The sequence below is a fragment of the Nannobrachium achirus genome, assembly GCF_963921795.1.
Source record: "Nannobrachium achirus genome assembly, chromosome: 20".
NCBI classification, from domain to species: Eukaryota; Metazoa; Chordata; class Actinopteri; order Myctophiformes; family Myctophidae; genus Nannobrachium; species Nannobrachium achirus.
In genome coordinates, this window is record NC_137827.1 from 28,785,178 (window position 1) to 28,796,794 (window position 11,617).

The following is an 11,617-nucleotide window of genomic DNA, read 5'->3' on the forward strand; positions in this document are numbered from 1 at the left end:
TTGCCATCAAGTACAATGAAAGGATATTCCTTTGGACATATCCAGCTGTACTGTTCCTGTTGGGTCCTCTAGGTAAAATTTACCCTAGAATACAGAAGGTGTATTAAGTACAAGACACACAAATTACACATAATGTTGAAATTGCACATTTAAAGGCATCATGTTTGTTGTTGGGTTAGAATCCAAGGAACAAAAACATTTTGTGTATGTGCTTCATAATGAACTACAGTGAGCCACCTCTTTCAGCTGTGTGATCATTCCCAATACGATCACCTCTCCAACTTTAGCTGTGCTACCCAGGAGCGCTTCAACCGTCTTCAGCTATAAGAAGAAATATCAAAATGACATGTTAGTATAGTTATTATTCTTACATTCAAGAAAACCACCACAAAACTCAATTTCACTGAGTTAGGTACATCATGTTTGAAGCTAGTAGTTCTATTTTATACTAATAATGATTAGTGATTACCTGAAACTTATTTCTGCCCTCATCCACAGCAGCGCCTATTGCAGGGGGAGTGAAGAGCTCATGTCGATGTGTTCTCTACAGAGGGAAAACGAATAAGTCTCATATGAAATACTACCATACACAGAACTTCTATGTTGTCACCTTATTAAACTAATGGAATATGTTTTCAGGAGAAAAAAAAGGAAAGTAAAACTGATCCAAAACAAAACTATCATATTTCTTAATCATTTCACCCAAAACCGTAGGTCGCAGTTTACTATCAGAAACCGTCACAGCTTGACCATATCCTTCCGTCTGGACAGGTAACACCTGACACTGTGGTTCCCCTGACACATCACTGTGACATCACAGTGATGTCAGATACTCAGAGCAGGGATAACGCCCAAGAGGGCGATAGCAAGAGGGCAGGACAGACCCGTACTTCCCGTTTCTGCGTGACTTAGGTGGGTACCTTTTTAGGAGGCAGAACTTCTGCCTCCTAAAAAATGGCAGAACCTTTTATGCTTCTGCCGCAGAAGCATGTGCAGAAGCATGTTTGGAGTCTATTCATTTACAATGAGAGAGCGTGAACACAGCTACTGAACTATTATTATTCTCCATGGTCACTGAACTAAATATTGGCCCGATCTTCACAAGCCACATAATATTAACAAAATTGTCATACTAAAGTGGCTTTTTTCAGCTACACAAAAAAGGAGAAAATCAACTTTATTATTGTCCTTTCTCTGCCCCAGCAACACAATCTTGCGGGACTCTAGCACAAGTAAATAGACTCTTGCAGGATCTATAGCACCAGTAAACAGGAAGTTCGCCCCACTTAGGAGGCTTTTTGTAGGCTTTGTGTACAATGTCGCACTCTAGTGGATCTAATGAGGTTGTGCCATCTTCATAATTAAAAATCTTTGATAATGCCTGACACTGTGGTTCCCCTGACACATCACTGACATCACAGTGATATCAGATGCTCAGAGCTTTTTATATGGGCATAAATAGGTGACATCACAGTGGTGTGGCTGGTTCAGACAGGGATCTTCGTGTATGGGCATAAAAGGGCTTGTATGTTGTGATGTCATGGGAACCACTTACATAATCCCTTTTATGCCCATATGGAGATCCCTGATGTCATCAATATTAAGCCCATATCTAACAGCACTTCATATGGGAATGCCCATACATGGAGATCCCTGATGTCATCAATATTAAGCCCATATCAAACAGGACTTCATATGGGAATGCCCATACATGGAGATCCCTGATGTCATCAATATTAAGCCCAAATCAAACAGGATTTCATATGGGAATGCCCATACAGTATATGGAGGAAGACAGCCCCTATCTGTGTGGCTGGTTCAGACAGGGATTCTCCATGTATGGGCATAAAAGGGATTGTATGCATGATGTCAGATGTGACAGACGTCATAGGACTTTCACATAATGAATAACTGAGTAAGCATGCTTGGGGTCTCACAGCATATCTCCATATAGTACATGGATCTCCATATAGTACATGGATCTCCATATACAGTATGGGTACCAGGAGTCCCCATATACAGTATGGGTAACTGGTCCGATATACATCAATGGCAAGACGGCCAAGACAAGGCACGACTAAGATGACGATGTACAAAGAAAGGTTTGCTTTGGTCAGAAACTTAACACTCAGTCAAACACATCTTGAAGCAGAACTGACTGACCTGCTGTAGGAGTGTGTAACGTTCCCTGAAGAGTTCAGCCTTGTCTCTGGCTACACCACACAAACTGGGAGTTGGGTGGCTGGTCATATTAATACTAGGAGAGACAGAGCAATAATTAGCAACAATCGTACTATTACAGCATGGCTTGAGGTGCGTAAATATAAAACAACATTTGCAACAATCGTTTTTTGGTTCTTTTTGACATGATGGATTGGATATAGAAACTTTTCACTTACGGTACAAACTTCTTCCTCTCCGCATTGTAGATATATCTGGGTATATCAAAAGCTCCAATGATGTTGAAAACATTATCTCTGGAAAGGAGTTATTCAACTCTAATTAAAATCGTTTTGTTATTATGGGTACAAGATATAATTACTGTGGCCTCTGTCAAAGTATGGGTTAATTAGTTGTACAATTTGATCAATGTACCACATGACAGACAAGTCATAAGGATAAATTAGTATAACTTACAGTTCTTTTTAAACACTACTGCATATTTGCAAGAATTGATTTGGCAATGCATAATTGCTTTTGTTCTTGTAAATAACATCAATCACAATTAATCAGGACATTCATTAATTGGAAAAAAGAAAAGTCAACTGAGAGAAGGAGGAAATATAGAACCTACAGTCCTTCATCACACGACTGACTGCAGTCCTGCACAGCAGTTTCCAGGATAGACAGCTCAATCATATTGGAGGACACTGATGGAGACACGGTTCTTTAGTCATTTGGTTGAACACTAGTACTCAGATAAACACAGCAAGCAAGCACACCGGGAGATGATTAGGGCTGTCACGATTATGACATTTCACATGACGATTAATTGTCACTCAAATAATTGCGATTAACGATTTAATTGTGTTTTTGTCGTTGACAATTACAGTTCTGTTTGGCTTTTAGACTTTGAAGTTGCACATGGTAGATATATGACCCATATCCTACAGTAAATCACTGTAAATATACAAAGAAATTACTGACATATTTGACAACTTTATACTTAAAAAAGAACATTGATAATGGAAATAGCCGATCTACAAGCTCACAACGAGCTTGTACGGTGTTGCCGTATCAAATCTCCAACTCCTTTCATTTCATTTTCACCAAAACAAGTTAACAGATTTACTTACGTGGTTGTTTTTCCACTGCATCCAAAACCTTCTCAATGATATCATCCAATTCAATGGCACTGACAGACTCCAGCACCTCCACAAGGTACCTGCTGGCTTCACTGTAACAGAAAACACATTAAGTTGATATCTAAATTATATTACACAAACAATATTAGCACTATTCTGTGTGTGTGTGTGTGTGTGTGTGTGTGTGTGTGTGTGTGTGTGTGTGTGTGTGTGTGTGTGTGTGTGTGTCTCTTTATGGAAAATGGTCAGAAAGTAAAGTAAACGTGATTATTAAATTATTAAAAGTATAAATACTGCAATGTAGAAATACCCCATTACAAGTAAAAGTCCAGAATTCATTGAGTAAAAGTATTGGCATCAAAATATACTGAAAGTAAAGCTAGCCAGTCAGACAGACAGACAGACAGACAGACAGACAGACAGACAGACAGACATTATGGACATAAACAAGATGTAGGGTAAATTTATGTCGCATAATAATGCACCATGCATTTTCTAATCATTTAGTCAAAGAATAAACATTTAACATTAACATTGAGATGCCCTAGCCGCAAATTGCAACACTAGATTTGTGTTGCGGCTAGAGATGCCCACAGTGTTTAGGTGCCCACTCTTCCTGTATCAGTGCACATTCAGAACTCCACACACAAAACCCGTTTACGAATGCAGTAGGTGTGAACATTTCATATAATACATACGGTCGAAGTATAAGTCCTCGCATTTTGAAGCCAGTAGAAACTTTGGTCTTTATTTTGCGGACATCCATGGCTACTAATACAACGAGCGTACAACAACAACAGTCAACAGCACTCAAGGTTTGGCGCTAAATATCAACTTCCGTCTGTATTACATCACTTCTGGGACAAAAAAAGACCCCTCCCCTTACAGTACTGCCGACATCCGTGACCTATCGAATTCTGTGTCGGCGTTGCAAAACGTCCTCCTAGCAACATTTGAGCCCGCGATTGGGAGTCATATTCAACATTTTCCATCAGACACAATAGATAACCCTCCAACGTGCACGAAAATAGTTTCATGTTACTCTCACGTTTGCAAAACAGTAAGGTATGACAACATTCTATAGGTTACCAAGTTCGGTGAAACTCCCCAGAGAGCTGTCATAACAACATGTGTCACTTGCCATGCAGTGCCTTGTTATTATGTTTTTGTAAACGCCAGCATAGGTGAAGAATGGAGTAGATGACCAGCTGTGGGCCAGATTTAGCATGTGAGTATGTTTTGTTTTATACCATATTATGTTTGTCTTGTCTATCATAAAGAAATGAACTATCTCTAACGTAACGACCTAAATAGATAGGCTACTAATATGGTCAATCAAAATGCTTCAATGCTTGTTTTTATGGACCGACAAACATTCCATAACCATTGTATCTGTATGTATCTTGTATCCTAGATACTAAGATTCTAGTCTAATGTGTCTTGCCTGGTTAATAAACCAGACTCTATCACACACTTCGTTTTGGGACTACCACTAGGGGGTGGTGTTGAGTGAAGTTTGGTTTTAACCAGGCAATAATGTATCGGCCACTAGCCTACTCTGTTTATTTATTGTCTCCACCAGCCGAAGGCTGAGGGAGAGTATGTTTTCCCCTCCGTGCGTCCGTGCGTGCGTCCTCGCAGTTTGTGAACAGCTAATCTCAGTCACCGTTGGCCCGATCGCTGCCAAACTGAGCACACACACTCCCTGGATGCCAATCTAGAACCTCTGCCCCACATTTTTCAAATCAGCCTCATGGTGGCGCTATAACAGGCCGATTTGTGTGGCCTGGTTGTTACCAGCTAATCTCCGGCGCCGTTGGCCCGATCGCTGCCAAACTCAGCACACACACTCCCTGGATGCTAATTCAGAACCTCTGCCCCACATTTTTTAAATCAGCCTCATGGTGGCGCTATAACAGGCCGATTTGTGTGGCCTGGTGGAGACCTGTGCTCGGAAGAGCACTGCTTCTAGTTTATTTGTATTTTTATTTATTTTTGTTCAGTGGTGGAAAAAGTAGGTCTACTATTTTTCTTTTTTTTTACTCAAGTAAAAGGATAAATACTGCAATGTAGAATTACTTTTACAGTTACAATTAAAAGTAAGAAATTCACAATGTACTTGAGTAAAAGTACAAAAGTATTGGCATCAAAATGTGCCTAAAGTACCAAAAGCAAAAGTACTCATTATGCATTATGTCCCATTTTCAAATGTACAAACATTTTTGAAAATAGCAGATCTACAAGCTCACAAGCAAATTGATATATGGCTGAAGTGTTTTCTAATAATAATCAAAATCTACAAATGTAGTGGAGTAAAAGTACAATATTTTAATCCGAGATGTAGTGGAGTAGAAGTAAAAGTATTGGAAATTGGAAATACTCAAGTAAAGTACAAATATCTCAAGACTGTACAGTACTTGAGTAAATATACTTAAGTGTTACTTAGCACCACTGTTTTTGTTTTGCTGATTTGTTCTGCAGCGCTACAAGTACATCCATCATGGAGCTGGATGTGGATTCAGATTCCGCGCAACGGAGGCACTGCTCAGAGCTGGTCGCCCAGGAGCGAAGCGGCCACACAGCGGTGGTACAAGGACATATGTTATATGTGTGGGGGGGATATGTGGTAAGATGAAATCCAGTACATAAAACAATATCACCAACACCTTTGCCTATATTTTACAGGCTACATGAAACGATAGGCATGTCAATAACAAGTAACAGATATGCTGTAAATTAATCCACAGTCAGTTGGAGACAATGAAGTCTTTCTACCCAGTGATGAAATCTGGGTATATGACATACACCGAGGTATATGGTAAGAGTATGAATTAATGTAATATCTAATTTTAGAGGTGGCAAGGCGCAAGTTGGCACCTCGACAGAGTGCCGTCTAGTTTATTTTTTATGTTTTCATTATGTCACATTCATGTTTCTTAATAATTAACTTATTATTGTAAGACCGAGGGAGTGAATTAATGAGTCTCCCTCCACCTTTGGTCTGTGAAGGGAAATGTTCAGCATGACAGGGGAAGTGCCACCTTCAATGTCTGGGACTTGTGGCTGCTACTTGAATGGACATATGTACATATTTGGAGGTTGTGATGACAATGGACAGACCAATCAGGTGAGCTGGAGTTCTTAGGAAATTAAAGGTGATTGATTTTGATTTTATGTGGATTTAATTATTAATATAATTAATACTAGGAGTTGCAATATGAATCAAATGTAATGTGACATCAAATACTGTATCTCCCATCACATGTACAGTATAAATGAAGTTAGTTCACTGATAACCAGTGTTTCATTGTAACTAGATCTATTGTGTCAACATCCTGGATGGTAAATATGCTTGGAAGAAAGTCACACCCGACATCGGTTCTCCTCCTTCTCCTCGAGACAAACTGTCCTGCTGGGTTTATAATGGCAGGTATGAACATGGGAAATTTACTATACTTCTCTAACCAAAGGTATACCCTATTGTGAAACAGAACTGAATGCTCATTTTATGAAAATACCAATGATTCCATTACGCACTAGAACCTGGAACCATTAACTTCTGCAGCAATCACGGTTAATTGTTAAAATTGTCCTTAATTACTCTGCAGGATCATGTACTTTGGAGGGTACGGCCGCAAACTACTGAGGGACATTGACAGCAGAAGCAGGAGCTTCATTGTGGATGAGGCCTCTTGGGTATTATTGTTATTTTATTCTTTCATTTATTTCTTAATACAAGTACCATAAAGTAGTTCTGTCATTAAACCACAGACGTAATCTGTGTTGCATGTAAACGCCGTCCTGTATCTTTTTTCAGTGGTGTCACGCCTTTCACACACTGACATGCGTTGATGACATAAAAACAACACTTAAAGGAGTAGTTCACCACTTTTCAACCTGTCTTCATATAATAGGTCCTCACTAATGTTCATGATAAAATATCACCATTTTCTTCTACTCTTCTTCTCCTAGGAGAGCTGTGGGAAGTTCAGAATCCATCGTCTTGTGACATCATCATTTTCCCAAAAAAATAATTAATCAATATTTTTGAAAAAAATATTTAGATTTTTATTATCGCGAGAACAATGGCTTCCACTTTAAAATTGCAACTTTTCAGGAATAGAAAGCCTGCAGTTTCTATAAGCTGGATTGGTAATCGATGATGTCACAAGACTATGGGTTTCTGACCAGCCCACAGCCCTCCTCTGAGAAAAAAGAAAAAAGCTATTTTTGAGTGAGGACCAATTATATGAACATAGGTTGAAAAGTGGTGGAGTGCCCCTTTAAGTTCACGCCTAATGTAACACCAGGGTGATTTAACAAAGTCTTTAAAGCAGGGGTGCGAGCACGACTCTAACTCGTTTCAACAACACTAAACTTCTTACCGGGTGTCTGGAAAGTAACTTCACAATATAACAACTCAAAGAGAACGCCAGCACTCACAGACCTGTCCATTAATAAGGCGCTTTTTATTTTTCTATATAAGTCGGCATGTAATGCTGCAGAGCAGGATCAGAGCAGGATGGACGCGTTTTGGCTTATGCAGTCATCAGCGTTTTATGCCACGGATTACAATGCTGATGCTTACAACACTGATGGCGGCTTAACGAGTGCTGGGCGTGATGTTATTTCTCCTGGAATGTGGATGAAGCTACCTTTACATGATTTTCAGGAAGAAGATGTCTTCTGGGGATGGAACAATGAGGTCCATATGTTTGACCCCTCACAAGCCAGTTGGAGTGAGCCACAAACCTGCGTAAGTCTGTTATGCTACACAGAGATTTTATGTACTGTACATAGCTGTCCTTGTTTGTTTGTAAGCCTAGTCAAATTGCAGTTAAAGTGGAGGATATATTTATGTATATATTTATATGCATGGTCTACGTCCCACACACATTTAACGTGCAACTGTATAGTCTAACTCAAAGTTGGTATTTTTATGAAATTGCTACTAATCAAAAACAGCACTGGTTGCAGCTTTTGTCTGTCTGGTTTTGAAGGGATATATTTTGTGCACAGGGTCATGCACCTGCCCCTAGGGCAGCCCATGCCAGTGCAATACTGTGTCACAGAGGATATGTGGTTGGAGGCCGAGTTATGGTGAGAATTCTACATCCACATCTCACTTCTATGTTTGCATTCAGACATAAATAGAAAGTGGAAGATTTTGATCATAAAATTGAGTCACCAGTACATAACCCTATTATTGTTTTAATTGTAGGAAACCAGGACAAATGATGTTCACTGTCTAGATCTTGAATCATGGACATGGTCAGAAATGTGAGTTACTAGTGATATAAACTTACAGACATCATCAAATTACATAATCTTTAAGTGGACAGTGCACACATTAGTATTATCTGACAGTTGGTTAATTGATTTATTTATTGAGATTTCTATTGACAAAAGAATGCATATACATGGACATATATTTGTGCATATACAGTATGTCAAAAAGATAAATCACAAAAATGTTCAAGAGCTTATTTCCATTGTGATCCTTTAAGTGCAAATGTTTGTGTAAAATGAATGAACATTGTATGTTTACTCAGAGTTCCAGTCTCCACCCTTCCCACCAGTCCCTTGGGCAGATCATGGCATACGGTCACTGCAGTTTCAGATAGTGTCTTGTTCCTGTTCGGTGGACTGAGTGTTTATTGCAAACCAATGAGTAAGAAATTAATTAATTATTACATATTTTTATTTTATTAAAAAAGAAAGGAAGAAAAACTATATTTTCCTTCCAGGTGATGCATGGTTACTCGATGTTGAAACAAAGAAATGGAGAGAGATTGCGCATCCGTATGTGAACAAGCCAAGGTAGTTTGTATCACCTAAAGTGCTGTCATAAATTGAACTACCGTATATTCTTCTGGAAATATTGTTACACTTAGCATTATTGATCTGCTGTGAACAAGTATCATATTGCGAGAATGTTTTATACTGTCTATTTTCCTACGTAAGGTTGTGGCACACGGCATGTGCAGGCAAAGATTCTGATGTGATTGTCTTTGGAGGAAGTTGTGACGACATCCTGCTTGTTGACACTGTAGGTATTCTGAGGCTGAATTGATAAACAACTGTTTTAATCTCACACATTTTAACCAACCATTTTGCCAAACTGGAAACATGGCTAATTAAATCAAGCGCGTCTCCGTCAAACTACACTGGCACCAGCATAGTCCTAATTAAGTTAAGTTTAAACATGCAAGATTATGTGAAATGCCAACTGTTTGAAGGAAACATTGAATTTTAAGTCGAGCCTAAATTCCAGAACAGTAGATTGAAGTTGAACAATTACAATGACATTCCCAAATATGTTTTCAGAGGGATGTTTGCTCAAGGTAGTGCCTTGGGTCTTTCCTTGGCATTCAAATGAAGTTGCCAATCTGATAAAATATTTTTTATATACATTATCTGTTTGAAAATGTTAAAAAATAAAATCACCCTACTGTATATAGACTATTGAGGGTTTCATCTATATTTCCCTTCAGGGTCACTGCAATGACGCACTTGTTTTCCAGATGCAACCTTATCCCCTGTTCAGGTAAATAGAAAAAATCAGTATTGTGGGATTCAAAAAACAAAACTAAACTAAATCAACATAAGAAATATATGTATACTAGCAGCAGTTTTACAAACATGTGTTAAGTGTTGTGTTTTAAGTATTTAATTCAGCTACCATTGTGTCAGCGAAAACTTTACTATTTATTCTGTAAATATGGTGCAATAATATAAGAGCACGTACTTCCCTCTTACAGGCTCTGTGAGGATTACATTGCAAAGAATGCGAACATCAACAATACACTTCACAAACATCTCCCTCTCCTGCCACCTAAGCTGTTGCAAGCAGTGCAGCAGAGAATGTCTTACTATAGACCTTTGAAGAAGAAACAGCATTAGTCTGATACACATCTTAAAACTTTCCTTTCAATGTATTGTAAAGCAGGTTTTAATGTATTTATTATTATTATTATCATCATCATTATTTAAGCACTTATCTCCCATCATCCCAAGAAGGTTACTGGAAGCATTTTTAACATATTGTGAAAATGGATAGGCCTATACTTTATCGTTTTACATATATTTTATACTAAATACTATAAGTCCTGCTTAAGAAACTTGTACTGTGACTGTGTTGAATAAATGGCACAGCAGAAAGATTGTGTTTGATGTCTACTGACCACCAGTTATAAATAATAAATGCCACAAATGCTATATTGACGTGCGTGCGCGCGCGCGCGCGCGCACACACACACACACACACACACACACACACACACAACCACCTCTTTATCATGCATGCAAAAGCTGTTCACTTTATACATACTCTCTCTGGTGTTCACTCATACTGCTGGTCTTACTTCAGAGTGACCACTAGGTGCCAGTAGGCCTTTGCTTTTTATATGTAGCTGAAACTTGTCTTCATCAGCAGAAAGGCAGCTGCCAAGGAAGGGGCCTTGCTAAGCCACTTAGAATATCCCTATTGCCATGCATTCCTTCGAAAGGAAGGGTGGAGAAGTGCAGGAAATGAACCTTAAGTATACACAGTCCCAGTTCATATAGCCTCAGTGTTGGGGAAGTTACTTTGAAAGTGTAACTTGTACAGTTACAAGTAACTCACCATGGCAGAAACTTGATCAAGTTAAAGTTGTAGCCCTGGAGAAATGTAACTTATAAAGTTTCAAGTTACATTGAAAACGTAACTTGAGTTACTTTTTTTCAGTTGAGAATGTACATTTGGTGTACATGAATTTTTATATAGTTTTATATATATATATTATATATATATATATATATATATATATATACACACTCACACACACTGTGTATATATATATACTGTATATATTTTTTCAAAAAGGTTGATATCTTCTTTAGTAAACATCTGTGTTCCTAAAATAAAATTCCACAAAAAATGAGGATCTGTTGAGGATACTGTATGACATTTGATCTTCAATTTGATCACATCTCTTGTAAAACTGTAACTTAACTGTAAAACAATAGAAAGACTGGTGCCTTGTATAGTGATAGCTATACCTTTGCTATACATATTAAGTAAACTGCTACATGACATCTTAACAAAACTTAAATGTAAAATTGTAACTTCGCTTGTAACTTCTTGTAACTTGAGCCAAAAATGACCCAAAAAGTATCTCAGTTACTTGACGAGTTAAGGAAATATGAATGTAGTTACCTGCAAGTTACAGCAAAATATAACTTAGTTACGTAACTCAGTTACATGTAACTTTAACTTCCCCAACACTGTATAGCCTACCTTGTGGCTGCTTATTAGAACATGGAAACTGCAC

At 38.3% G+C, this 11,617-nt stretch overlaps 2 protein-coding genes across 3 annotated transcripts; one reads left to right on the plus strand and one right to left on the minus strand.

Annotated features, from left to right (window-relative positions):
• Positions 1-6: 6 nt before the first annotated feature.
• On the minus strand, positions 7-4,080 carry pole2 (polymerase (DNA directed), epsilon 2; the record flags this gene model as incomplete). Its single annotated transcript, XM_080750962.1, has 8 exons — positions 4,004-4,080; positions 3,297-3,397; positions 2,795-2,870; positions 2,400-2,477; positions 2,164-2,257; positions 470-544; positions 238-321; positions 7-84 (listed from the first exon to the last, which is right to left on the minus strand). The coding sequence occupies exons 1-8, from the start codon at positions 4,069-4,071 to the stop codon at positions 7-9; spliced, it is 654 nt and encodes a 217-aa protein (XP_080607088.1). The 5' UTR covers positions 4,072-4,080.
• A 342-nt stretch (positions 4,081-4,422) lies between these two features.
• On the plus strand, positions 4,423-10,407 carry LOC308305363 (kelch domain-containing protein 1). 2 transcript variants are annotated; one of them, XM_080750145.1, is made up of 14 exons: positions 4,423-4,533; positions 5,787-5,931; positions 6,053-6,123; positions 6,315-6,432; positions 6,623-6,735; positions 6,914-7,001; positions 7,978-8,061; positions 8,325-8,405; positions 8,527-8,585; positions 8,858-8,976; positions 9,053-9,125; positions 9,270-9,354; positions 9,800-9,852; positions 10,067-10,407. In XM_080750145.1, the coding sequence occupies exons 2-14, from the start codon at positions 5,806-5,808 to the stop codon at positions 10,206-10,208; spliced, it is 1,212 nt and encodes a 403-aa protein (XP_080606271.1). In that variant the 5' UTR covers positions 4,423-4,533; positions 5,787-5,805; the 3' UTR covers positions 10,209-10,407. The 2 variants fall into 2 exon arrangements, with proteins under 2 accessions (XP_080606271.1, XP_080606270.1); XM_080750144.1 differs by having other exon boundaries at positions 4,426-4,537.
• Positions 10,408-11,617: the final 1,210 nt, after the last annotated feature.

Coding starts and splice junctions, on each gene's coding strand:
- LOC308305363 (XM_080750144.1), top strand. CDS start 4,506: ATGACCAGCTGTGGGCCAGATTTAGCATGTGA. Junction 8,406..8,526: donor TGGTTGGAGGCCGAGTTATG/GTGAGAATTCTA, acceptor TTTTAATTGTAG/GAAACCAGGACAAATGATGT. Junction 8,586..8,857: donor TCATGGACATGGTCAGAAAT/GTGAGTTACTAG, acceptor ATGTTTACTCAG/AGTTCCAGTCTCCACCCTTC.